Genomic DNA, 23,652 nt, shown 5'->3' on the forward strand with positions numbered 1-23,652 from the left:
CACATGGTAACGCCACCCAGACCCCATCACAGGTCCACCTGAGCCCCATCAAGTACCAATACCGAGACCCCCCCTCCATGAGCACATGGTAACCCAACCCAGACCCCATCACAGGTCCACCTGAGCCCCATCAAGTACCAATACCGAGATCCCCCCTCCATGAGCACATGGTAACCCAACCCAGACCCCATCACAGGTCCACCTGAGCCCCATTAAGTACCAATACCGAGACCCCCCCTCCCATGAGCACATGGTAACCCAACCCCCATCACAGGTCCACCTGAGCCCCATTAAGTACCAATACCGAGACCCCCCCTCCCATGAGCACATGGTAACCCAACCCAGACCCCATCACATGTCCACCTGAGCCCCATCAAGTACCAATACCGAGACCCCCCCTCCATGAGCACATGGTAACCCAACCCAGACCCCATCACAGGTCCACCTGAGCCCCAACAAGTACCAATACCGAGACCCCCCCTCCCATGAGCACATGGTAACCCAACCCAGACCCCATCACAGGTCCACCTGAGCCCCATTAAGTACCAATACCGAGACCCCCCCCTCCCATGAGCACATGGTAACCCAACCCAGACCCCATCATATGTCCACCTGAGCCCCATCAAGTACCAATACCGAGACCCCCCCTCCCATGAGCACATCATAACCCAACCCAGACCTCATCACATGTCCACCTGAGCCCCATCAAGTACCAATACCGAGACCCCCCTCCATGAGCACATGGTAACGCCGCCCAGACCCCATCACAGGTCCACCTGAGCCCCATCCAAGTACCAATACCGAGACCCCCCTCCATGAGCACATGGTAACCCAACCCAGACCCCATCACAGGTCCACCTGAGCCCCATCAAGTACCAATACCGAGACCCCCCCTCCCATGAGCACATGGTAACCCAACCCAGACCCCATCACAGGTCCACCTGAGCCCCATCAAGTACCAATACCGAGACCTCCCCTCCATGAGCACATGGTAACCCAACCCAGACCCCATCACAGGTCCACCTGAGCCCCATCAAGTACCAATACCGAGACCCCCCCTCCCATGAGCACATGGCAACCCAACCCAGACCCCATCACAGGTCCACCTGAGCCCCATCAAGTACCAATACCGAGACCCCCCCTCCATGAGCACATGGTAACCCAACCCAGACCCCATCACAGGTCCACCTGAGCCCCATCAAGTACCAATACCGAGACCCCCCCCTCCATGAGCACATGGTAACCCAGACCCCATCACATGTCCACCTGAGCCCCATCAAGTACCAATACCGAGACCCCCCCTCCATGAGCACATGGTAACCCAACCCAGACCCCATCACAGGTCCACCTGAGCCCCATCAAGTACCAATACCGAGACCCCCCCCTCCATGAGCACATGGTAACCCAACCCAGACCCCATCACAGGTCCACCTGAGCCCCATCAAGTACCAATACCGAGACCCCCCCCCCTCCATGAGCACATGGTAACCCAACCCAGACCCCATCACAGGTCCACCTGAGCCCCATCAAGTACCAATACCGAGACCCCCCCCCCTCCATGAGCACATGGTAACCCAACCCAGACCCCATCACAGGTCCACCTGAGCCCCATCAAGTACCAATACCGAGACCCCCCCCCCCTCCATGAGCACATGGTAACCCAACCCAGACCCCATCACAGGTCCACCTGAGCCCCATCAAGTACCAATACCGAGACCCCCCCTCCATGAGCACATGGTAACCCAACCCAGACCCCATCACAGGTCCACCTGAGCCCCATCAAGTACCAATACCGAGACCCCCCCTCCATGAGCACATGGTAACCCAACCCAGACCCCATCACAGGTCCACCTGAGCCCCATCAAGTACCAATACCGAGACCCCCCCTCCATGAGCACATGGTTACCCAACCCAGACCCCATCACAGGTCCACCTGAGCCCCATTAAGTACCAATACCGAGACCCCCCCCTCCATGAGCACATGGTAACCCAACCCAGACCCCATCACAGGTCCACCTGAGGCCCATCAAGTACCAATACCGAGACCCCCCCCTCCATGAGCACACGGTAACCCAACCCAGACCCCATCATATGTCCACTTGAGCCCCATTAAGTACCAATACCGAGACCCCCCCTCCCATGAGCATATGGTACTGATACTGATAGCCCCCCTCCCATGAGTAAATTGTAACTCAGCCCAGACCCTCTCCCATGTTCACCTGAGCCCCAGTAAGCACCAGTACAGAGACCACCACCCATGAGCATATGGTAAGGACACCCAGACCCCCTTCCATGTCCATCTGAGCCTCATTAGAGTACTGAGACCCCCTCCCATGAGCACATGGTAAGAAGAGTAAAGTTGTTTTTATATGCCGCTTTTCTCTACCAGTAGGAGTCTCAAAGCGGCTAACAGTTGCCTGCCCTTTCATCTCTCCGCAACAGACACCCTGTGAGGTGGGTGAGGCTAAGAGAGCCCTGATATTACTGAAGAAGATGGTTCTTATGTGCCACTTTTCTCTACCAGTAGGAGTTTCAAAGTGGCTTAGAATCCCCTTCCCTTTCCTCTCCCCACAACAGACACCCTGTGAGGGAGGAGAGGCTAAGAGAGCCCTGATATTACTGGAGAAGATGGTTCTTATGTGCCACTTTTCTCTACCAGTAGGAGTTTCAAAGTGGCTTAGAATCCCCTTTCCTCTCCCCACAACAGACACCCTGTGAGGGAGGTGAAGCTGAGAGAACCCTGATATTCCTGATTTGTTACAGCAGTTTTCTCAGTGCTGTGGCTAGCCTAAGTTCACACAGCTGGATGCATGTAGGGGAGGGCAGATTCAAACCCACTATGGCAGATTGGCAGTCCACACTTATAACTACTATACTTCTGAGCCCCATTAAGCAAAAATGACACCCCCCTCCCCTGAGCACATGGTAACACAACCCATGTTGAAGGGAAGTCATCTGGAGATGGTTAGAAAATTGTTCAGATGCACCTGGGAGGATTCCCACATGCAGCTGAACTAGTTTCTAGGCAGGTCCAGGTCACCTCCCGTCAACATTTGACTCCACTATCTTCAATTTTCGTGCTGCCCTGCTGGGCTGCATATAGTCAGCCAGTTAGCTTTGCCAGGGCATGTGTGCTCAAACCAGAAACCAGAATCCAGTCCAGGTGGTCCTAATCCAGAGAGACAGTTCATCCAGTAAGCAGGTCCGGGAATGCAGTCATGCCGAGCCAGGAAAAGAGCCAAAGAAAGATTCACAGCCAGACTGTAGTCAGATGTCCGAGACGAGGTCCAAAGCCAGAGCCTGGGGTCAGGAAGCAGCATGGTCCTCACAGACCAAATTCAGGATTCTGGAAGCAGCAGGGAAGCAGCAGGGTCATCTGAAGCCAAATTCAGGAATCTGGAAGCAGGAGGGTCATCTGAAGCCAAATTCGGGGATCTGGAAGCAGCAGGGTCCTCAGAGGCCAAATTCAGGAATCTGGAAGCAGGAGGGTCATCTGAAGCCAAATTCGGGGATCTGGAAGCAGCAGGGTCATCTGAAGCCAAATTCAGGATTCTGGAAGCAGCAGGGAAGCAGCAGGGTCCTCAGAGGCCAAATTCAGGAATCTGGAAGCAGGAGGGACATCTGAAGCCAAATTCGGGAATCTGGAAGCAGCAGGGTCATCTGAAGCCAAATTCGGGGATCTGGAAGCAGCAGGGTCATCTGAAGCCAAATTCAGGATTCTGGAAGCAGGAGGGTCATCTGAAGCCAAATTCAGGATTCTGGAAGCAGCAGGGAAGCAGCAGGGTCCTCAGAGGCCAAATTCAGGAATCTGGAAGCAGCAGGGTCCTCAGAAGCCAAATTCGGGGATCTGGAAGCAGCAGGATCCTCAGAGGCCAAATTCGGGGATCTGGAAGCAGCAGGGTCATCTGAAGCCAAATTCGGGGATCTGGAAGCAGGAGGGTCATCTGAAGCCAAATTCGGGAATCTGGAAGCAGGCAGGTCCTCAGAAGCCAAATTCGGGGATCTGGAAGCAGCAGGGTCATCTGAAGCCAAATTCGGGGATCTGGAAGCAGCAGGGTCCTCAGAAGCCAAATTCAGGAAACTGGATCCAGGAGTGTCCTCAGGAGTTGTGACGAGATCAGGACACCAGGAGTTCCCACATGCATATGAACCAATTGGACACCAGTAACCATTTTCCCACATGTCTATTAACCAATTTGTGACATTAACCAAGAGCATATAAAACCATTTTGGTACCAGTAACCCTGTGCAAATTAAACATTTTGGCACCTGTAAAAGACCTTTCCTATGTGCACAAGAACCAATGTGTGCCAGTAATCATGAGCATATAAAACCATTTTGGTACCAGTAACCCTGTGCAAATTAAACATTTTGGCACCTGTAAAAGACCTTTCCTATGTGCACAAGAACCAATGGGTGGCAGTAATCATGAGCATATAAAACCATTTTGGTACCAGTAACCCTGTGCAAATTAAACATTTTGGCACCTGTAAAAGACCTTTCCTATGTGCACAAGAACCAATGGGTGGCAGTAATCATGAGCATATAAAACCATTTTGGTACCAGTAACCCTGTGCAAATTAAACATTTTGGCACCTGTAAAAGACCTTTCCTATGTGCACAAGAACCAATGGGTGTCAGTAATCATGAGCATATAAAACCATTTTGGTACCAGTAACCCTGTGCAAATTAAACATTTTGGCACCTGTACCCAGACCTTTCCTATGTGCACAAGAACCAATGGGTGGCAGTAATCATGAGCATATAAAACCATTTTGGTACCAGTAACCCTGTGCAAATTAAACATTTTGGCACCTGTACCCAGACCTTTCCTATGTGCACAAGAACCAATGGGTGGCAGTAATCATGAGCATATAAAACCATTTTGGTACCAGTAACCCTGTGCAAATTAAACATTTTGAACCCAGTAAAAAGCCCTTTCCTATGTGCACAAGAACCAATGTGTGACAGTAATCATGAGCATATAAAACCATTTTGGTACCAGTAACCCTGTGCAAATTAAACATTTTGGCACCTGTAAAAGACCTTTCCTATGTGCACAAGAACCAATGGGTGCCAGTAATCATGAGCATATAAAACCATTTTGGTACCAGTAACCCTGTGCAAATTAAACATTTTGGCACCTGTACCCAGACCTTTCCTATGTGCACAAGAACCAATGGGTGGCAGTAAACATGAGCATATAAAACCATTTTGGTACCAGTAACCCTGTGCAAATTAAACATTTTGGCACCTGTAAAAGACCTTTCCTATGTGCACAAGAACCAATGTTTGACAGTAATCATGAGCATACAAAACCATTTTGGTACCAGTAACCCTGTGCAAATTAAACATTTTGGCACCTGTAAAAGACCTTTCCTATGTGCACAAGAACCAATGGGTGCCAGTAATCATGAGCATATAAAACCATTTTGGTACCAGTAACCCTGTGCAAATTAAACATTTTGGCACCTGTAAAAGACCTTTCCTATGTGCACAAGAACCAATGTGTGACAGTAATCATGAGCATACAAAACCATTTTGGTACCAGTAACCCTGTGCAAATTAAACATTTTGAACCCAGTAAAAGACCTTTCCTATGTGCACAAGAACCAATGTGTGACAGTAATCATGAGCATATAAAACCATTTTGGTACCAGTAACCCTGTGCAAATTAAACATTTTGGCACCTGTACCCAGACCATTCCTATGTGCACAAGAACCAATGGGTGGCAGTAATCATGAGCATATAAAACCATTTTGGTACCAGTAACCCTGTGCAAATTAAACATTTTGGCACCTGTACCCAGACCTTTCCTATGTGCACAAGAACCAATGGGTGGCAGTAAACATGAGCATATAAAACCATTTTGGTACCAGTAACCCTGTGCAAATTAAACATTTTGGCACCTGTAAAAGACCTTTCCTATGTGCACAAGAACCAATGTTTGACAGTAATCATGAGCATACAAAACCATTTTGGTACCAGTAACCCTGTGCAAATTAAACATTTTGGCACCTGTAAAAGACCTTTCCTATGTGCACAAGAACCAATGGGTGCGAGTAATCATGAGCATATAAAACCATTTTGGTACCAGTAACCCTGTGCAAATTAAACATTTTGGCACCTGTAAAAGACCTTTCCTATGTGCACAAGAACCAATGTGTGACAGTAATCATGAGCATACAAAACCATTTTGGTACCAGTAACCCTGTGCAAATTAAACATTTTGAACCCAGTAAAAGACCTTTCCTATGTGCACAAGAACCAATGTGTGACAGTAATCATGAGCATATAAAACCATTTTGGTACCAGTAACCCTGTGCAAATTAAACATTTTGGCACCTGTACCCAGACCATTCCTATGTGCACAAGAACCAATGGGTGGCAGTAATCATGAGCATAGAAAAACAATTTGGTACCATTAACTCTGTGCGTATGAAACATTTTGGCACTTTTAACCCTGTGCATATGAAACATTTTGGCACTTTTAACCCTGTGCATATGAAACATTTTGGCACCTGTAACCCTGTGCATTTGAAGAATTTTGGCACCTGTTACCCTGTGCATATGAAACATTTTGGCACCTTTAACCCTGTGCGTATGAAACATTTTGGCACCTGTAACCCTGTCCAGAAACATTTTGGCACCTGTAACCCTGTCCAGAAACATTTTGGCACCTGTAACCCTGTGCAGAAACATTTTGGCACCTTTAACCCTGTGCATATGAAACATTTTGGCACCAGTCACCAGACCTCTCCCAGCGTCCCTCCCCCCTTGTGATTTCAGCTCTTTTTGTTTTGCCACAGAGGCAACCCGTCCCCAGCGCCCATAGCTTTATTTTCTCTGGTCAGCGGGGGCTTCTTACCCGTCTCTGCCGAGGAGCCTGAGGGCGGCCAGTTTGCCCGGCGCCGCTCGTGGTCTCCTCCGGCCAGAGACGCCCCGTCAGCCGCTGCCCCTGAAGAAGAAGAAGAAGAGGAACCGCTTGGCCGAGCAGGACCGCCGGGCGCTGCGGGGACTTTGGGCGTCGCTCTCGCTGGGAACGGGGCGCGCCAAGGGCGCTTCAGAGGAGTCCCGCCGCCGCCGCCGCCGCCGCCTTCCCTCCGCAGGGTCCTCGGCCGCGCCGCACCGGGAACAGGGAACGGGCACTTCTGGGGGCTTCTTCTCCTTGGGGCTTCGTCTTCATAGGGTTTCTTCGTCTTCTTGGGGCTTCTTCGCCTTCCTCCTCAGGGGTCTTCGTCTTGGGGCTTCTTCGTCTTCTTGGGGCTTCTTCGCCTTCCTCCTCAGGGGTCTTCGTCTTGGGGCTTCTTCGTCTTCTTGGGGCTTCTTCGCCTTCCTCCTCAGGGGTCTTCGTCTTGGGGCGTCTTCGTCTTCGTTTTTCTTTTCCCCTCAGGGCAGGTCCAGCTGGCTGTCAGGATCCCGCCTCAGGCCGGACTTTTATTACTTTCGGTCGAGCCCCGGCAGCCAACCAGAAAGTGGGGCGCCTCAGGCCCCGAAGCTGATTGGATCCCCGCCAAGGGTCCCTGGGACAGGGCAGGCTCTCTGCCCAGAGACAGAACCTGAGGGGAACCAATCAACGGGGGGCCTGGGGGAGCCGAGGCTGTCCCGCGCGCACCTGGGGGGAGCGCGCGCGGCCGGCGCAGGTGAGTGTAATGATGGGCAGAGGGGTCATTCAGAGTTCACTGGCGGGGTCACTCCCGGTCGCGGCGCCGGCGGCGGCGCTTCCCTGCTTGCGGCGCCGGCCGGCCTCGTGCTGTCAGCCGCCTCGGGGGCGTGGGGGGGGGGGAGAGAGACACGGACACGGCCCCCGCCCGGCGGAAGCGGCCCCCCTCCGCCCCGGTGGATTCGCCGCCCTCCGCCGCCGCTCCGCCCAGCCAGGACCGAGGGCACCTTCCCCGCCGCCTCCGTTGCCAGCTCCGGCTGTGCAATTCCTGGAGATTGGCGGGAGGGGGGGCGTGGCGTGTGCCCCCCCCCCAAAGAGCCCGCGTCGCCTGTTCGGCCTGCCAGTGCGGCCCTCGGGGCAGCCTCTGCAGCTGTCGCCCGGAGCTCCCATTGGGAATCCTGCGACGCGGTGAGTGGCCAGAATGAATGTTATTCTATAGTTTCCTGCCACTTATATAACAAAAGACAATAAAGCCCATACAGTCAGTCCAAACTCCCATCACAACTGAAAATATAACTCCCCAGTAATACATACATACATACATACATACATACACACACACGTATGTATGTATGTATGTATGTATGTATGTATGTATGTATGTATAATAATCCCAGAGCATCAAAAAGCAATTATTCTGTATCACTGCCTTATAGTGTGGTTTTTAAAAACATCCCTGTGTGTTACTAACAATGAAATAAACCTTCTATAACCATCAGTAAATCTTATCTAAATGGTATTGTTTCTTAACAAAATGCCCAATCTCATACAGAAAGCAAAAACACATGTTTTGGGGGAAATATCACATTCCTTTACAAAAAACAAGCATAGTCAATTAGGTTATGACGTCCACTGGGGAACAGGGTATCCAGCTGCTGGATCGGCTGTGCCTCCCTTGTAACCATCTCCTTGCCCTGCCCATCCTGGCATGACATGCCAGTCACTGGGGACTGAGCCTGGGCCTTCTGCATTTCCACGGCTGGGTCACCCCATGCAAGGCCCATCTTGGCCTGCCTCTTGTTTACAATCTAGGGGGGATCTGGAGGTGCTTGGGTACTTATTACAACTTATTACAAGTGCCTCATGTCAGTTCCCAGGCTCCAAATAAGCAAATCTTGGGGTCAGGAGAGGGTTTTACTTGCAACACGACCCTGCAAGGAAGGCCCCTGTGAGACCCACAATAGAACGTTTCAAAAGGTGGCCGTGCCATGTGCAGTAGCCATTTTGGGGGCCACAGGGTCTGAGCTCTGCTTTGTCTTTTGGAAGCTCATGCTGAGACCCCAGGTCTCTAAGGTGGTCCTGGGTTTGAATCCAGCTGTTCTGTGCTAGACATGCAAGAAGGAAGCTTGGCCCAGGCTTCACAGCCGGTCGGTGGCCTGCTCTTTCTATCTGCTGCCTCTCTCTGCCACCTGGTGCTTGAGATACCCCCCCCCTTCCTGGGCGAACTTGTCATCCTTTAGTGAGGCTTCCGGCAGAGGCCCAGCCTCTTTCCCCCAGTGACTGCCCCCCTGAACCCCTCTGCCATCCCATTGGCCGCTGGATCACTTTGTCACCTTGGCAGGTGCCCTATAAAAGGGGTGCAATGGGATCCCTGCCCCTGCTTTCCTGGAGGGCCCTCTGTGAAGATGAGGTCTCTGCAGCTCTGCATTCTCCTCCTGGCTGCCTCTCGGATGCTGGGGGGGTCTCACCTGGCCAGCGCTGGAGAACTCCAAGACCCCAGAAGCAAGGTGAGTCAGAAGTGGAGGTGGAGCCTTTGCAGACCGAGAGGTCTGGGTGCGCTGACTGGGCATATCCCAAAATGTGTGTGTGTGAGGGTGTGGGTCGCAGGTGTATAAGCTTTTGTGGGCATGTCTCCGAAGCAGCGCATCTGCACATGGAAAACGTACACCTTGAATAAAACCAGGTCGGTCTTAAAGGTGCTACTGGAGTCAAACTTTGCTTCATTCCCAGCAGATGGAAAGATTCCTTCCACCTCCCCGGGCGAGGTAATAGCCATGCCGAGAGTCACAGTGCTCTCAAATCCTAGTCTCTGTTTTGTGGTCTGACTAAGGGATTGGGGGAGGGGGGGGTCATTGCAGGTTTGCCAGCTTCAGAGACTGGACTTGCCGCCTGGGGAAGGCATGGCTTTGGGAGGAGATGGGTCTCCGCAGGGGATAATGCCGCTAAATGCTCCCTCCAGAGCTGCAAATAATCTTGTGATTCTGGGAGATCTTCAGCTGCAACCTGGAGGTTGGCAAGCCTAGTCATTCAGCTGCATGGCTTCCAGCCTTCCTCCTGTTGCTGCTTGGAGCTTTCCCCCCAAAGGGGGGTCCTGCCGGCCTGCCTGAACTTGCCTAAACCTTTTCTTTCTCGTCTCCCCTCTTTGCCTCCCTCCCACCCACCCACCCACCCACCCACCCACCCACCCAGGCATGGTCTGCTGAGCCGTTCCTGCAGGAGCTGCTTGCCCTGGGCCGCCCCCACCGAGACGCCCTGCATCCTTCCTTCCGGTCCACCGTGCCGGGGCAACCTCCCCCCCCTCCTCGCGCCCGAAAAGTCGGCTGCAAGAGCTTCTACTGGAAAACTCTGACCTCTTGCTAGCGCGCCTCTCTGCTTTGGGGCTGCAGCGCATGAAGCTAGATTGCCTGGTGTGGACGTAGGCCGGAGAGATGCACCCGCGCATGCCCCAATTCCCAGCAGCGAAAGCAGACCTCTGAGCAAGAACCAAGCATGTCGGGAGAACTTCCAAGCCCCCAAAGCCCCCGGCCTTCCGATGTTGTTGGTTCTTCCTGGAAGTGCTAGGGTTGCCAGCCTCCAGGTGGGACCTGGGGACCCCGGAATTCGACCTCATCTCCAGACTACAGGAGAAAATGGCTGCTTTAGAGGCTGGACACTGCACTCCACCAGGGTCCTTGTCCCCCCCAGGCTCCCCCCCCAATTCCCCAGGAGTATCCCAACCTGGATCTGTCAACCCAGGCCCTGTCCCCTGCAGGTGGCCAGCAGAGCAACCGTCTCCAGAAAGCTCCCACCCCTTAAGAGCATTCCCAGAGATACCTTCCAGGGGTCCGGAAGGGAGGCCGGTCGCCAAATGGGTCCCTCTTCCCTGTTCTTGAGCCTCTCCTCTTGCTCCCCCCCCCCATCTAAGGAGGCAGGCCTCTCTGCTTGGAGCTGCCTGGAGGGGGGCTCCCTCCCTCTCCTCTTAGCTGTGGGTCTTTGGGGGCCTCTCTCCTCTCTGCTCCTGTCTGTGAAACAACTCTTGATTTTGGGACTTCCGTGTCCTCCTGGCTGGCTGTGGCAATAAAATCCATCTGCATTTCTATTTCTGTGTCATGTGATTTTAGGGGGAGAGGTGGTCTCTCTGCGGTGGGGGGGGGGTTCTTCCTGCCTGGCATCTGCCTCGTTCTTCAGTCTCTCTTGTCATCACCCAAATGTTGCGTGTGTGTCGGGGGGGGGGGTGTCCCTCTCACAGGGAGACCATCACGCATGTTCTGACCTTTCCCTTGATGGAAATTAAACATGATGAGTTTTGCTTTAATTACCCCCCTGTGAGTAGAAACGCAGGCTGAGGGCTCCGGTCCCTGTAGGGTCAGCGGCTCCAGCCTGAATTCGCTCTCGCTTCCCCTTAGATATGGGGCCCAAGATGGCTGGTACCACTCTCTGGTCCCCAGGTCTCCTCCGGGGCAGCTCTCGAAATAATCTGACCAGAAGAATCTAGGGAGGGGGGCGGCTCTTTAGATGGATTTGGCAGGCCAGAATAGGGGAGGGTGGGAGGCTAGCAGAGATGGGGGGCTGCCACTAGATGGTGCTCCTGGCAGGGTGGGCTTGCCCCCCAACGCTGGCCCCCTGCAGAAAGCACACTGCAGCTGGTCCTCAAGGGGCCCGACTCTCCCATTTGTCCCTCGGTCACAAGCTCCGATGATGGTTCCCGAGGGGATCCAGGCCCATCCAGAAGGGGGGGACGGAGCAATGCCATGCGCCACAATGTCCGGATGGAGCCTCCACTGCCAGAGGCAGCTACCTGATGCTGAGGAGGGACACGGGGGCAGGGTGGGTTGCACCCTCGGTGACTGGCCGGCCCGTGCTGAGGCCAGAGGCTGGGCTTGGTGGACTTTGCCATGATCTTTGCACGATCTCCAGCGGAAGGCCCAGGAATGCACCAGACGGGGGGGGGGGGGGCAGATGCAGCTGCCAGAGCGACGTGTTGGTGCCGCCTCTGCATTCCGGGGGCAAGTCAGAACTCCTCCGCCCCCACCCCCACCCCAGGGCAAACTTCCTTTTCCATGCAGGTCTAATCCTCTCCCCGATGCCGAGGGAGGGCTGTTTGGAATTGCCACCTTGCAAATGTATCGGTGGAACTCAGCTGCCTGATGTGGGCCTCCACTGAGCCTCCAAGTAGGCAGGCAGTCTACCCCTGAAAACCAGTAGTTGTGTGTGTGTGGGGGGGGGAGGGAGCAGATGTCGCCTTCTTCCTTCTCGGTTCCCACCCCAGAAACATCTGGTTGGAAACAGGATCTATTGCCCCCCCCCATTACTTAGAGGGGCCGCCCAATACGCCCCCCATCACAAGGGGAGGGGCGCCCCAAGTCGCGTCCAAGCCAGCAAGCAATTGGGAGGAAGTCTGGGGAGGGGCCCTGCCTGGGGCTGACTCAGCGGGGGGGGGGGGGCTTTGTCAACAGGTGGAAGTTCCACAGGTGCAGCTGCCCTTCCTTCCCCGGGAGCGGCGTGGCCGGGCGCAGTGGGCGTGCACCTGGAGGCGCCGTCCCCGCATGGAGCTGCGGGTGCCGCTGGCTGCAGCTTGGTCCCGCTGCTTGCCGCCCACCCACCCACCCACTCTCCGCGACCCCTGCCCGGCTCCCTGCCCGTTCCCAAGATGGCCGCCCAAGCTCCCCCCTCGGCGGGCTTCCTCGCGAGAGCAGGGCCCGGGGAATCCCCGGCGCGTGGGTCCGCTCGGCTGCACGGTGCAAGCGGCATTCGCGGGGCAGGCGGATCGCGCGCGGCAGGAGCGTCCCTGCCCCGAGGAGCGAGCGAGCGAGCGAGGAAGGTGAGCCCCCCGCGCAGAGGCCAGCCGGGCTGCGGGGGGGCATCGGAGCCCCCGGGGGGGGGAGAGCCGGGTGCCGGACTCCGCACTCACACCCCTCTGAGCGGGAACCACCCCGAGCGCGCCTCCTCGGGAGCAGAGGGGAGGATCGCGGCCGATAGGGGACCCCCCCCACCCACCCCCTCTCCCTCCCTCCCTCCGTCCCTCCCTCCTCCACTGCGGGCCCTTGACGCGGGATCGGGACCCTCCCTGCCCCGGGGAGCAGATGCTGCGCGCAGGGGAGGGGGAGCTGTCGGGGTGATTTGGGGGGGATGGAGCAGGGCCGCCCCCGGGCTTGGCGGCCCGGAGTCCGACTCGCGAGGAGTTTGGCCAAGTGTTGCGTGAGTGACAGCCGACCCCCCCCCCCCGTGGATGCCGCGGAGTCAGGACGGGGGGGGGGACCCGAGCCCGCCAAGGCGCCCCCCCCCCCTTCGTGGGAACCCTCCGGGCTTCCCCCCTCCCCCCAGGCTTGGATGGGGACTTGGACCGGACGATCCCATGGAAATTAGGGGGGGTGTTCGGGTTGGGGGTGTCCACTCTTGCGCTGCCGGCCGAGGCTGGGCCCCTGCAGCGATGAACGGGTTAAATTCCTGGGTCGAGAGGGGGGGAGCTCAAGAAGTGGGGGGGGCGCTTTCCGAGCGCGCGGGCTCCCCTGTCCCCCCCGCCCCGTGATGAATGGTTCCGCCCGGGCCGGCCGCTTTCGCTTTTCCGGAGGCTGCAAAGAAACGTCCCAGGAGCGTTTTGGGGGCGGGGCGTCTCTCTGGGGGCGGGGCCTGTTGCACGAGTGACTGCGGGGGGGGGGCTGCGATGCTTTTTGAAGTCGTCTTCTGCAGAGAGGCATCACTGCAACGTGCAATTTTAAGTGGGAAGATGCGTCGAAATGTGCTTCCTGGGCCTTTGTTTGATACGCCCTGGGAAAGTCACGGGGCCTTTGCAGCCTCATCTTCCCGCCCCCCAGGGATGCTTTGGGCTGATGCTGCGTTGAGCAGGGGGTTGGACTAGATGGCCTGTGTGGCCCCTTCCCACTCTATGGTTCTATGTTTCTAATTTGGAGGAGCTAAAAAGAAGCCCCCTGGGCCAGAGCAAAGGGCTGGAGACCTCCTGTCCCCAGGGGTGGGGGGGGGCTTTGGGGGCCACAGGAAGTTCCCCCTGGAGGCGGGGCTCAGAGGCGCCTGGGATTGAACAGTCCCCTTGGGTAATGGAGGCAAAGGCTTCACTTAAAGCCACCTAAGATGCCGACCATCTTGTGGCAGTGAGTCCCACAGGTTCTCTTGACTCTTGGCCCATCCGTGATACCCCAGAGAGAGGCCCTTTTGGATCCGTTTTGGTTTAGAGCCGTTTCAACACGCCAGCCTCCGCACCCGTGCCCAGCAGAAGCCTCAGTTATGCCGCAGACGGAATTCCTCTGTGCCAGCCGGGACACGGTCAAGGCCGCACACCTGCAAGACGCAGGCCCAGACCGCAGCCGTCATAAGTAGGAATGCACAGCTTTCCTCAGGCATGCGAGATAAAAAGCATGCATACCAGAACGGTAGTGGATAACCAGGTAGCAAAGAAGTGTGAATTCCCTAATTCTGCAGGCCGACCTTGTGATAAGAGTCAGAGATCTTTTTGCTAGAATGGCCGCGTGGTGCACATAGGGAAAAGAGCCACACGTAGGTGTGCTAGAAGAGCCCATGCCCATGGGGATTCCTCTGGCCCGGCTATCACTACCTTCCACCCCTGGGTGGAGAGTTCTTTGCTCGGTCCGGCCTTCCCGGGGTTTTAATTGCTGCATTTTGTGTTTGTAAATACGTTTGGTCGTTTGGGATTTAACTGGTGTTAGGGAGTGTTTGTATAAGGGCCGTTGTGCGTTTTCCCAGCTGTGTGGCTGTGGTCTGGCAGTTTTATCCCTGGTGTTTCACCAGTCACTGGCTGGCACCTTGAGGGGTAGGACAAGGCCACTTTGGCACAGAGAGATTCCCGTCTTGCCGTGTCCTCCCTCCAAAGATGCCTGCCCCAGTGACTGACAAAACACCGGGGACTAAAGCCACCCGACCACACCCACACTGCTCCGAAAACCCACAACAGTTGACTCCTGCTGCAAACACCTTTGACAATTCATTGTTAGTGAATCGCTTTGTTTTCGATTGTTTGCCATCCTGGTGGGCCTGATTGGGTACTAGGAAGGTAGGATATGTAAACAAATAATAAAAGTGTGGACTGTGAAGATAAATTCCTCTTTGTCCCGAATCAGTTGCCCGTCAGTTTTAGAGATCTGCTGTTCTGGGGAAGGAAGATAACATCTGTTTTGTCCACAACATCCGAACGTTGTAGGGATCCAAGGCAGAGTTAGGTCTGTGGTGAATGCAGAATCATAGAATCACAGAGTTGGAAGGGACCTCCTGGGTCATCTAGTCCAACCCCCTGCACTAGGCAGGACACTCCCATCCCAATCGCTCATCCACTGTAACCTGCCGCCCCTTTGCCTTCACAGAACGTAGCTCCAGGTGACTCGAGAAAGTAAGTCAAACTACGTAGTGCAGGAATGCTGCCAACATGCTCCGTGGCAAGGAAATCGCTTCCCATAGAAGAACCACTTCCCCCCCCCTTTCCTCCCCAGATTTAGCTGTTGTCTCAAGCCATAAACAATAAAATCAAAACAGAAGTGAAACCCCTTCTGTGGACAGTACAGTACAACACCCCCCCCCCCATGAGATGTGAGTTTGGCGTCTGGGTGAGAAAGACTGGTAATAAATGAACCTCTGTTGTGAGGAGAGGATGGAGAAAGAAACAACATGGCGGGGGCTGCATTGAGCCTCCGTAGAATTCAATAAAGCAATAACTTCAAAGACTCTTGTTTTTGTGCTTGATGTGGCTCAATCTGGGTCCCCGATTGCTGCTTTGCGGTGACCGAGCAGGGCTTCTGACGGTCCCAGGAATTCTGCCCCTGAACGTGGAGGTTCCATTGAGAGGCCAATGGCCCTGTGTGTTCGGATTATTAACTAATCGGAACTGAAAAGGTTTTGTTGATGGGTGTCATCATGACAGTTGAAAAATTGGTTCCTTAATAGTTGGGCGTGTTAGGAGCTGCCTGTTGATTGGAGCCTGGAAGTTTGGAAAAACTGGGGGAGGGGGGTGAGGAGGGAATGACCCAACGGCCAGGGGGGCATTTCCCCATTCCAGGTGCCTACCTGTTCAGGTATGGAGCCAAGAGGTGAGGATCTGTGAGGGCCTGGCAGACACCCTCCCCCCCATCAGCTGCATTCCAGCACCCTAGGCATCTGTCTCCCGGCCCCTCACCTGGGGGGAAATGCCCCAGTCTCCTTTCTATGGGCAGCCAGGATAGGGGGACTCCATTGTTTGCTGCTGAATGCAGTGGGGATTGATCAGGCATACCCTCCTCCACAAGCTGGAACCTGCAGAAGAGGGGTGATGTTTCCTGTGGGGGGGGAGACGGCCAGGGGGGTCCTTTGGGTGGGAGAGCAGTCTCGGAGAAGGTCATGCTACTTGGGTGGAGGGGACCATGGACATCTGGAGGGCCGCAGTTTGACTACCCCTGCCTTAAAGACTAGCAAATGGATGGAGGAGCAGGGCTTTTGGTTGGGGGGGGGGTGGGTTTCAGACTCCCTGAGAAACCTGTCAGGACAAAAGATGTGACAAGACTCCATGAAAATGTACAGAAGATGGAAACCGTGATTACAGCAACGCTACAAGGAAAGGCCTTTGCCGTGAAAGGGGGGGGTGCTTGGGAAGAATCAGTGCCCTTGAAACATGTTTGAATCATGTGCTTTTCTGACCCCCCCCCCTTCTCTTAGGCTGCTTGATGGGCGAGATGGAGCAGTCATCGGATTCTGATCTGGAACCCCCACTGAATAGTGAGACGTTCACTGAATTTTGGAAAACGTTAGGGTTCCGTGATAACATGGTGAGTGCAGGCAGAAACCGGGTGGCCAGAGTGGAGGGGGGGGGGAGATTGTCATGGAGAGTCCCTTGGGCATCAGAGAAGCCTAGGAACTCCTGGCGACATGACACACTTGCGCCTTCAGTCCAGCCTACCTCACAGGGTGGTTGTGAGGATAAAATGGAGACGAGATTAAATTAGCCATCTTTAGGGTGAAAAGTGGGCTAGTAAAGGAACGAAATAATTAAGAACGGCCAGGGAGACGCTAGCTGTTGCCCTGGCTCTCGTGCCAGCAGGACGGTGCAGAGTCGGCTTATGCTCCCCCCTCGTGCATCACGTTATAGGATCCCAGCCAGTGCCTGGGTCTAGGCAGCCCCTCCGCTTTCGGGAGGACAGGTGTGTCATGCCCTTTCCCCCCCTCCCATTCAGGAGGACCTAAACATGGCGATGACGATGGACTTGGGTTCGCAGCCCCCAGGGGACCTGGATGACCTGCCCGACACGATACTAGAGGGGCTGGGGGACGGCCTGAACACGGCGACCTGCACCACCTCCTCCACCGTCCCCTCCACCGAAGACTATGCTGGGGACCACTGCTTTGAGGTGTCCTTCGAGCCGTCCGGAACGGCCAAGTCCGTCACTTGCACCGTAAGGAGTGTGTGTGTGTGTGTGTGGGGGGGGGGTTGTTTCCTGCCCTTTTGTCTTAGGAAGGGGAAAGCTCTATCTGGGGGGCTCTCACACATTCACCCTGCATGTTGGTCTGGAGCAGCAGACCATAACTGTCTCGCCCCTGGAGCTGTAGGCGTGTTCCCCATGGGGCAGGGCTCTCGTTCAGCATTCGGAGAGACCCACAGAGGTGCTCCAGGAGCCATTCCTGGTATTCCCCCCCCCCCAAAAAAAGGACTAGGGGTGCTTCTAAATTCTGCAACCCCGACTGGAAACACCTGCTTTGTTTTTTGTCTCTCTTGTGCCAGATTGAGTCTGCGGTCCGTTCTTTTGGTACCGTTTTTTCCCTTCCCTTGAGCTCGTTCACCCGCAGATCCAAACATTATCTGAAATTTTTGCGTCCGTTCCATAAAGGGAACCAATCGGGAACAGAATGAGCAGAACAAAACAGCCCACCCCACAGCTTGTGAACCTGAAAACTGTTCGGTACTTTTCCTCTCCGCATGTTATGCCAGTAGAAAAGCAGCCACAGACATGCAGGGGGGAGCGCTGTCTAACCCTTGTTCTCCCAGGAGCTTTTGTGTGCACTTTGTGCCCCCCTCCCCCGGGGTCCTCTGCTTGCCAGGAAACCGGCCCCCGTACCTCTCTGCCGGTTGGGTCCATGGCGTTGAGGGCCTCCACGGCTCCACTTTCTTTGAGCCTCGGAGCGTGGCGTAGTTCCACCCGCACCCTTTTGCATTGTGCATGTCTTCAGGACCAGTGTGCAAGATAAGCATCAAGCAGGATACTGCCCCTCGAAGAGGAATGGGGGGGGGCTTCTGTCCCTTGAAACCGAATCCCCCTCCCCCTCCTTGGCCACCCCCCTTCCCGGGCAAGTCCAAACATGCTCTGCTCTTCCCCATTCTTCCTGCCCCGATGCGCCAATGCTGCTCTCTGCGTTAGAGGAGCTTGAGCATGGAGAGGGTCTGAGATGTGCAGTTGGCGATTCTCCCCCCCCCATTGAATCCCCCGGGGCTGGAAAGAGAGGTTAGTGCTGTGGAGGGGGGGGGGGCTTTGGGTCCTCACACTGCATGGACTGGGGGGGGGCTGGTGGTGTGGGGCTCGGAGGTTTCACGCTCTGTCCATTTGGGGAGCGGAGGGCATGAAGTTTAGGGCCTTGAGGCGGATGGGATACCTGTTGGGGTGTTTCCAATTACATCAATATGGTCGGGGGATCCTAGATATTCGGGGGGGGGTTCTCCACAAGGTCTGCCAGGCGTCCCACCAGCTTCTTCCTCCCCCCTCCCCCTCTGATTCCCGCAGTACTCAGAGGATCTCAACAAGCTCTTCTGCCAGCTGGGCAAGACCTGCCCCGTCCTGGTCAAGGTGTCCTCCTGGCCTCCCCCGGGCGCCGTCATCCGGGCCACGGCCGTCTACAAGAAGTCGGAGCACGTGGCCGAGGTGGTGAAGCGCTGCCCCCACCACGAACGCTCCCCGGAGTTCCAGAGCGGTGAGTGGAATCTCCTCCCGTGGCCCAGAGATCTAGGTCTGGGGAGGGGTGGGGGGGCAAAGATCCGTCCCATATTCTGAGCCCCCAGTCTGGTCCCAGATTTCTGGTGGTGGGTCTTTGCTGGTGGACCTCTGCACGTGTTTAGGGGCACTGTGGCTGAGGGCTTGAGCTGAGCTTTGGTGTCTGTTCGCGCCACACTCCCTGCCCGAGCCCCCAGGGCCGTTTGCACATTTCTCCACGCCCCTGAGGGGGGGGGTCCATAATAGAGTGTGCCTCGAGCAGGAGGTGGCAGCAGACCTGGATCCTCCCCCCCCCCCGTGTATCCCAAAGCGCCAGCAGGATCTTTATAGGTAACTCGAAAGACCGAGCCAAGCTGCATGCAGAAGGGAGGGGGGAAAGAAGAAATCTTCTGATCTCGAGTGTCCATGGATCTGGTTATGGTTTCTTGCTAGATGCAGAATGAGCTCTCTGTGCGTGCTCAGAGGATACATTCTCTCAGTGACTTCTGAGTCTTGACTGAGGATAAAGTTGTCAGATCTGATGGAATGAAGCCCTGCAAATAGCCAAATGCCCCCTCTCCTCTCCCCCCCCCCCCCGGATGTGTCTTCTGGCAGACGGGGTCCCTGCTGAGCACCTGATCCGCGTCGAAGGGAACCAAAGCGCCATGTACCATTCTGACGAGCACACCAGGCGCCACAGCGTGGTCGTTCCTTATGAGTTGCCGCAGGTAGGAAGTTGGTATTTTCCCTTTTGCCACGGTTGCTGCAAGGAACTGCCTTGCGGATCCCGGCTGACGGCCTTGTCCAGGTGTGGGGAAACTGTCTCCCACCCTGCTCCCCCCACCCCGTGGGTTGCTATCCCCCGAAGTCTCCGGTGGAGGATGAAAACGAGGCTCCGTCTGTCATGGGACGGAGAATTTGGACGCCTTTCCGGGTCCCTCATGGCTTATCCTCCAGGGCAGGGGTCCCCAAATATTTTGAACCTGCAGGGACCACTGAAATTCTGAGGCCACACAATGGCTGCCTCAGGAGGTGGAGAATAGAGACTCCTTGTTCAGATGCAGTCTACCTCGGTTCCATTTCCCGGGAGGCTTTAGAACCTCCCTTTGGGGGCCACCTGCCTGCCGCCGGTAGGCTAGAGGAACCACTGCCCTGATCTAGCAGGGCTTTTTTGGGGGAGGGGGGGGGACGGACCCTTTTTGCCATGGCTTCCATTTTCCGAGGCATCCGTGCCCAGGTCTGCCTAACTCCTCTGCTGCCCCCCAGGTTGGGTCGGAGTGCAGCACAATCCTCTACAACTTCATGTGTCACAGTTCCTGCCTGGGGGGCATGAACCGCCGCCCCATCCTCGCCATCGTGACTCTGGAATCGCAGCAGTGAGTCTCCATCTCCTTTCTTGACTGGGGAGAAAACGGGTGGGGGGGGCGTCCCTGGAGATCTTCTTGGCAAGGGTCTCGGGGGGGGGGGGGCGAATTGCAGCCGCCTTTTAAGGGGGGGGACTTGCGGTTTGCTTCCATTTCTGCTTTTAGCTGCTATCGTGAGCAGCCTGGATCCCGAGGGAAAGGCGGGATAGAAGTGTGTGAACAAGGGCAGCCCCCTGGAAGAGGCTGCTTGCCCAGGGGCTCCACAAGGGGGTCCTTGTCCACCCAGAGAGGGGTGTGGAGGAGACCCCTGCAGCTGGACGCGGCTTCGTCCCTCGTATGGTCACGAGTCGTCCGGTCACTCCTGGCTGGGCTAGGCATTTGGGGCAGGGGCGGGTTCGTTTGTTCTACCGCGTGTTAAGGGCTGCCCCTGTTTCTGCACCCCCTCCCTCCCTCCCTCTCGCCCGCCCCCCCCCCCCAGAGGGCTCTTGCTTGGCCGCCGCTGCTTCGAAGTCCGGGTTTGCGCCTGCCCCGGCCGGGACCGCAAGATAGAGGAGAAAAACGCTCAGAAGGCTGCCTGTGCGGAACGCCCCCCAAAGGGTAATAGTTCGGGGGGGGCATTGGGACGTGGGGCCCCAGACTGTGCCGTGCTCGGCAGGGAGGCTCGGGGAGGTCGGATGGGGGGCAGCAGGGAGAGAGGTGTGGGGCTGGCCTCAGGAGAGAAGGCATAGCCTCAAGCAGGGGTTGGCCACCAGGACCCTTTCTGGCCTGGCCTGGGGGGATCAGCCCTCCCAAAATGGCGGCTGCAGGAGGCGGAGCCAACCGTGCAAACAGGATGAGGCTCTTGGGGCTGGCTGGGAAGAGGCGCCCCACGCACAGGGCCGTTGCTGACGGCCCCCCTGGTTTTCCAGCTTCCAAGGCTGAGGGGGGTATCTTCTGTGGGGCTTGGGGGGAGGGAGACCCAGTGGGCTGGGGCCAGCAAGGCGCTGTTCTGGGTCGTCTCTCCAGCAGGGGCTCCGGCAGAGAACGAGCCCAAGAAGCAACATGCCGCAGGGAACTCCGGCAACGTGGAAGAGACCTCCAGCAGCGTGGAAGAGATCTACGTCCTCAAGGTGGGGCTCATCTGCCTCTCTCTCTCTCTTGAGGGCCGGCAGCTGCCTGTTTGGCTGGCAAGGAAAGATTTCTCTCGCGCCCAGGAGAGCAAGGGCTGCTGGCAGGAAGGGTGAGGCCAGGCCTACCCCCTCCCCCCCCCCCCAATTTAGCCCGTATGCTTTCTCCCGTCTTCCGTCCTAGATCAAGGGGCGTGAGCGATACCTCATGTTCAAAAAACTGAACGAAGCCCTGGAGTTCCAAGAGGCACAGGACGGCCTCAGACAAGGGAAAGGGTGAGTGCAGAACCCCATTTTTGGTCGTCCCCCCCCTCACACCGAGAAGCCTGTGTGGTTTGTGGGAGAGGGTTGTACCTGAGCAGGTTTGCTCCTCCCCCCCCCCCCCCCACACACCTGGAGAAGGCCTTTGCTTTGGCAGGATGCAGCTGGGCTCGCTACCTCGAGTCTTGCGTCTGCTTCTGTAACGGCCGTTTCTTGCTCTCTCCTTTTTCTGTCCAGCCCGCAGAAGCCCCGCAGGCGAAGTGGCGTGTCCTCTCCGTACAGTGGGAAGAGGCTGCTGCTGAAGGAGGAGCCGGGAGGGTCTGGCTAGGGCCGCTCCCCCAGCGGACCGGGGCTCCTCCGTCCCCCCACCCCGGTCGATGCCGTCTCTTCCTGGAGCAGGGGGCTCCCAACTCTCTTCCGAAAAAGGGCATTACCAGCTTAGCAGTAAAACTAGCCTCGGCTGCTCCCACTGGGAACGGCGGGGGTCTCAGCCCGTCCCTGCTGCCGGGGGCCAGTATTGCAATTTCTCAGGCAGTCCCAGTCCTGCCAACTGACAGAGCGGTGCCTTTTGGTCCTACCCCACTGGAAGGGTGTCTCTGGCTCCCCTGCCCCAGGCACAAAGGCAGAGTTTAGCCGGAAGCCCCTCCCACAGGCCTTGACCTTGGTCCAGTCACTCGTGCCTCTTGCGTTACCCCTCCCTGTACCCATAAGAGGACACTCTGCTTCACTACATCCAACAAAATGTGCATTAAAGGAAGACCACTGCCAAATCAGAAGTACTGTCACCACCACCACCGCCCCCCCCCCCCGAGCGCTTCTGCTTGCACCAGATCATGTGCAACGAATTTATGGACGGGAGTTAGGGAGAGAGCCCCGTGCGTTACTCAGGACCTTGGGTTACTATGGCCATTGGCGTTACTGCCCGTGTACGGCTGGGTCCTAGCCAGGGACTTGTATTTTAGGTGCTGCTTGTGCGCTTTTTTTCTACTCTGCTTCCTTTGGTGGGGTCCCAATCCAGGGGGAGGGGGAGTCTGGCCCTCGCTGGCGGCTGTTAGACATGTTTTGTGCTCCACCCTGGCTGTAACGGTCAGCGTTGTCACAGCGTTGTCAGGTTCCCGCTGCCTCTTTGAGGGCAACCACTCCCAGTCTCCCTGGAGGGAGGTTTAGTGAGTGTTTGGAGAATGGGGTGGGGTGGGGGTCTAGGCTGGTCCCTGAGGCCCTCCCCTGACCTTTTGGAACACCTCTCCCAAGTTCACCCCCCCCTTCACAACATCCAGGAGTGGGGATTTCCTGTGCGCCCCCATTTCTTTTAATGCATTTATATCACTTTTGTATACAACCCTTCCGTTCCTGCCTTCTGTTTTTTTGTATGCCGCTTTTTCTTGTAGTATCCCCCACCTGGAAAACTCCCTTGTTACATTAAATAAAACTGAATTCCCCCCCAAAAAAAACCTTTCTAAAAAATTTCTGGGGGGCTTTGCAGAGACAGACTAGCAGGCAAAACCATCCAGCCCAGGGCAGTGTCCCGTTTAGGGGGAAGGTTCGTGGCCTTAACTGGAAGCTGCACATCATGCGTTTTAAGGAGCAGGGTGCGATATTGCTGGAGCACCAGCAGGGGGCAGCATTGCATCGGGGGAGTCCTGCAGGCTCCATTTTAGCTGCATCCATCCAAGAGGGAACAAGCAGGACTCCATGAATGGGAAATGCAAAATTGGGGGCAGTGGGAGGGGGGGGGTGAATGGGAGAGGAGCCTGCCAGGGTTGCTTGCCAAAGCCCTGGTTTCCCCTTTCTCCTCTTGCTGCTCCTGCCAAAGGGGGGGGGGGCAGGTAATGGAAGGGCTGCCCCCACGCCAAGACCAAGGGAATGTCAGTTCTGACGGCTCCGTTGAAACATCCCCCAGGTGGATGGGTGAGCGTCAGGCCCTTCTCCTCTTGCCCCCCCCCCCAACCTGCCCCCCGTAGCACTTGGTGACCAGCACAGAACTAGATGGCCAGAGAATTCACGACTGGCCAGGAGGGGAGGCCAATTTTAAGCCCCTGTGCCCTAAAGAGGATCTTGAAGAGGAGGAGAGTTTCTTTCTGCAAATGAATAAAGGGTCCAGGACCAATTTCCGCTGAGCTCCCCCTGCTTGCTGGGCCTGGTCATTTCTTAACCTGTTGAAACC

The 23,652-nt window shown here is 56.2% G+C and overlaps 1 protein-coding gene and 1 long non-coding RNA gene across 3 annotated transcripts; both read left to right on the forward strand.

Annotated features, from left to right (window-relative positions):
• The first annotated feature begins 7,874 nt into the window (after positions 1-7,874).
• On the forward strand, positions 7,875-10,960 carry LOC143825965 (uncharacterized). The gene is made up of 3 exons (XR_013227000.1): positions 7,875-8,072; positions 9,226-9,391; positions 10,074-10,960. It is a non-coding gene; the product is annotated as an uncharacterized LOC143825965 (long non-coding RNA).
• Positions 10,961-12,429: 1,469 nt separating this feature from the next.
• TP53 (tumor protein p53) lies at positions 12,430-22,956 on the forward strand. Of its 2 annotated transcripts, none has more exons than XM_077314138.1 (10): positions 12,430-12,684; positions 16,518-16,627; positions 17,033-17,251; positions 18,572-18,758; positions 19,373-19,485; positions 20,024-20,133; positions 20,600-20,718; positions 21,130-21,230; positions 21,412-21,503; positions 21,726-22,956. In XM_077314138.1, exons 2-10 carry the CDS (start codon positions 16,526-16,528, stop codon positions 21,814-21,816), a joined length of 1,134 nt encoding a protein of 377 aa, XP_077170253.1. In that variant the 5' UTR covers positions 12,430-12,684; positions 16,518-16,525; the 3' UTR covers positions 21,817-22,956. The 2 variants fall into 2 exon arrangements, with proteins under 2 accessions (XP_077170253.1, XP_077170252.1); XM_077314137.1 differs by having other exon boundaries at positions 21,127-21,230; positions 21,726-22,955.
• Positions 22,957-23,652: the final 696 nt, after the last annotated feature.

This window comes from Paroedura picta, chromosome 16 (assembly GCF_049243985.1).
Source record: "Paroedura picta isolate Pp20150507F chromosome 16, Ppicta_v3.0, whole genome shotgun sequence".
In the NCBI taxonomy this organism is placed as follows: Eukaryota; Metazoa; Chordata; class Lepidosauria; order Squamata; family Gekkonidae; genus Paroedura; species Paroedura picta.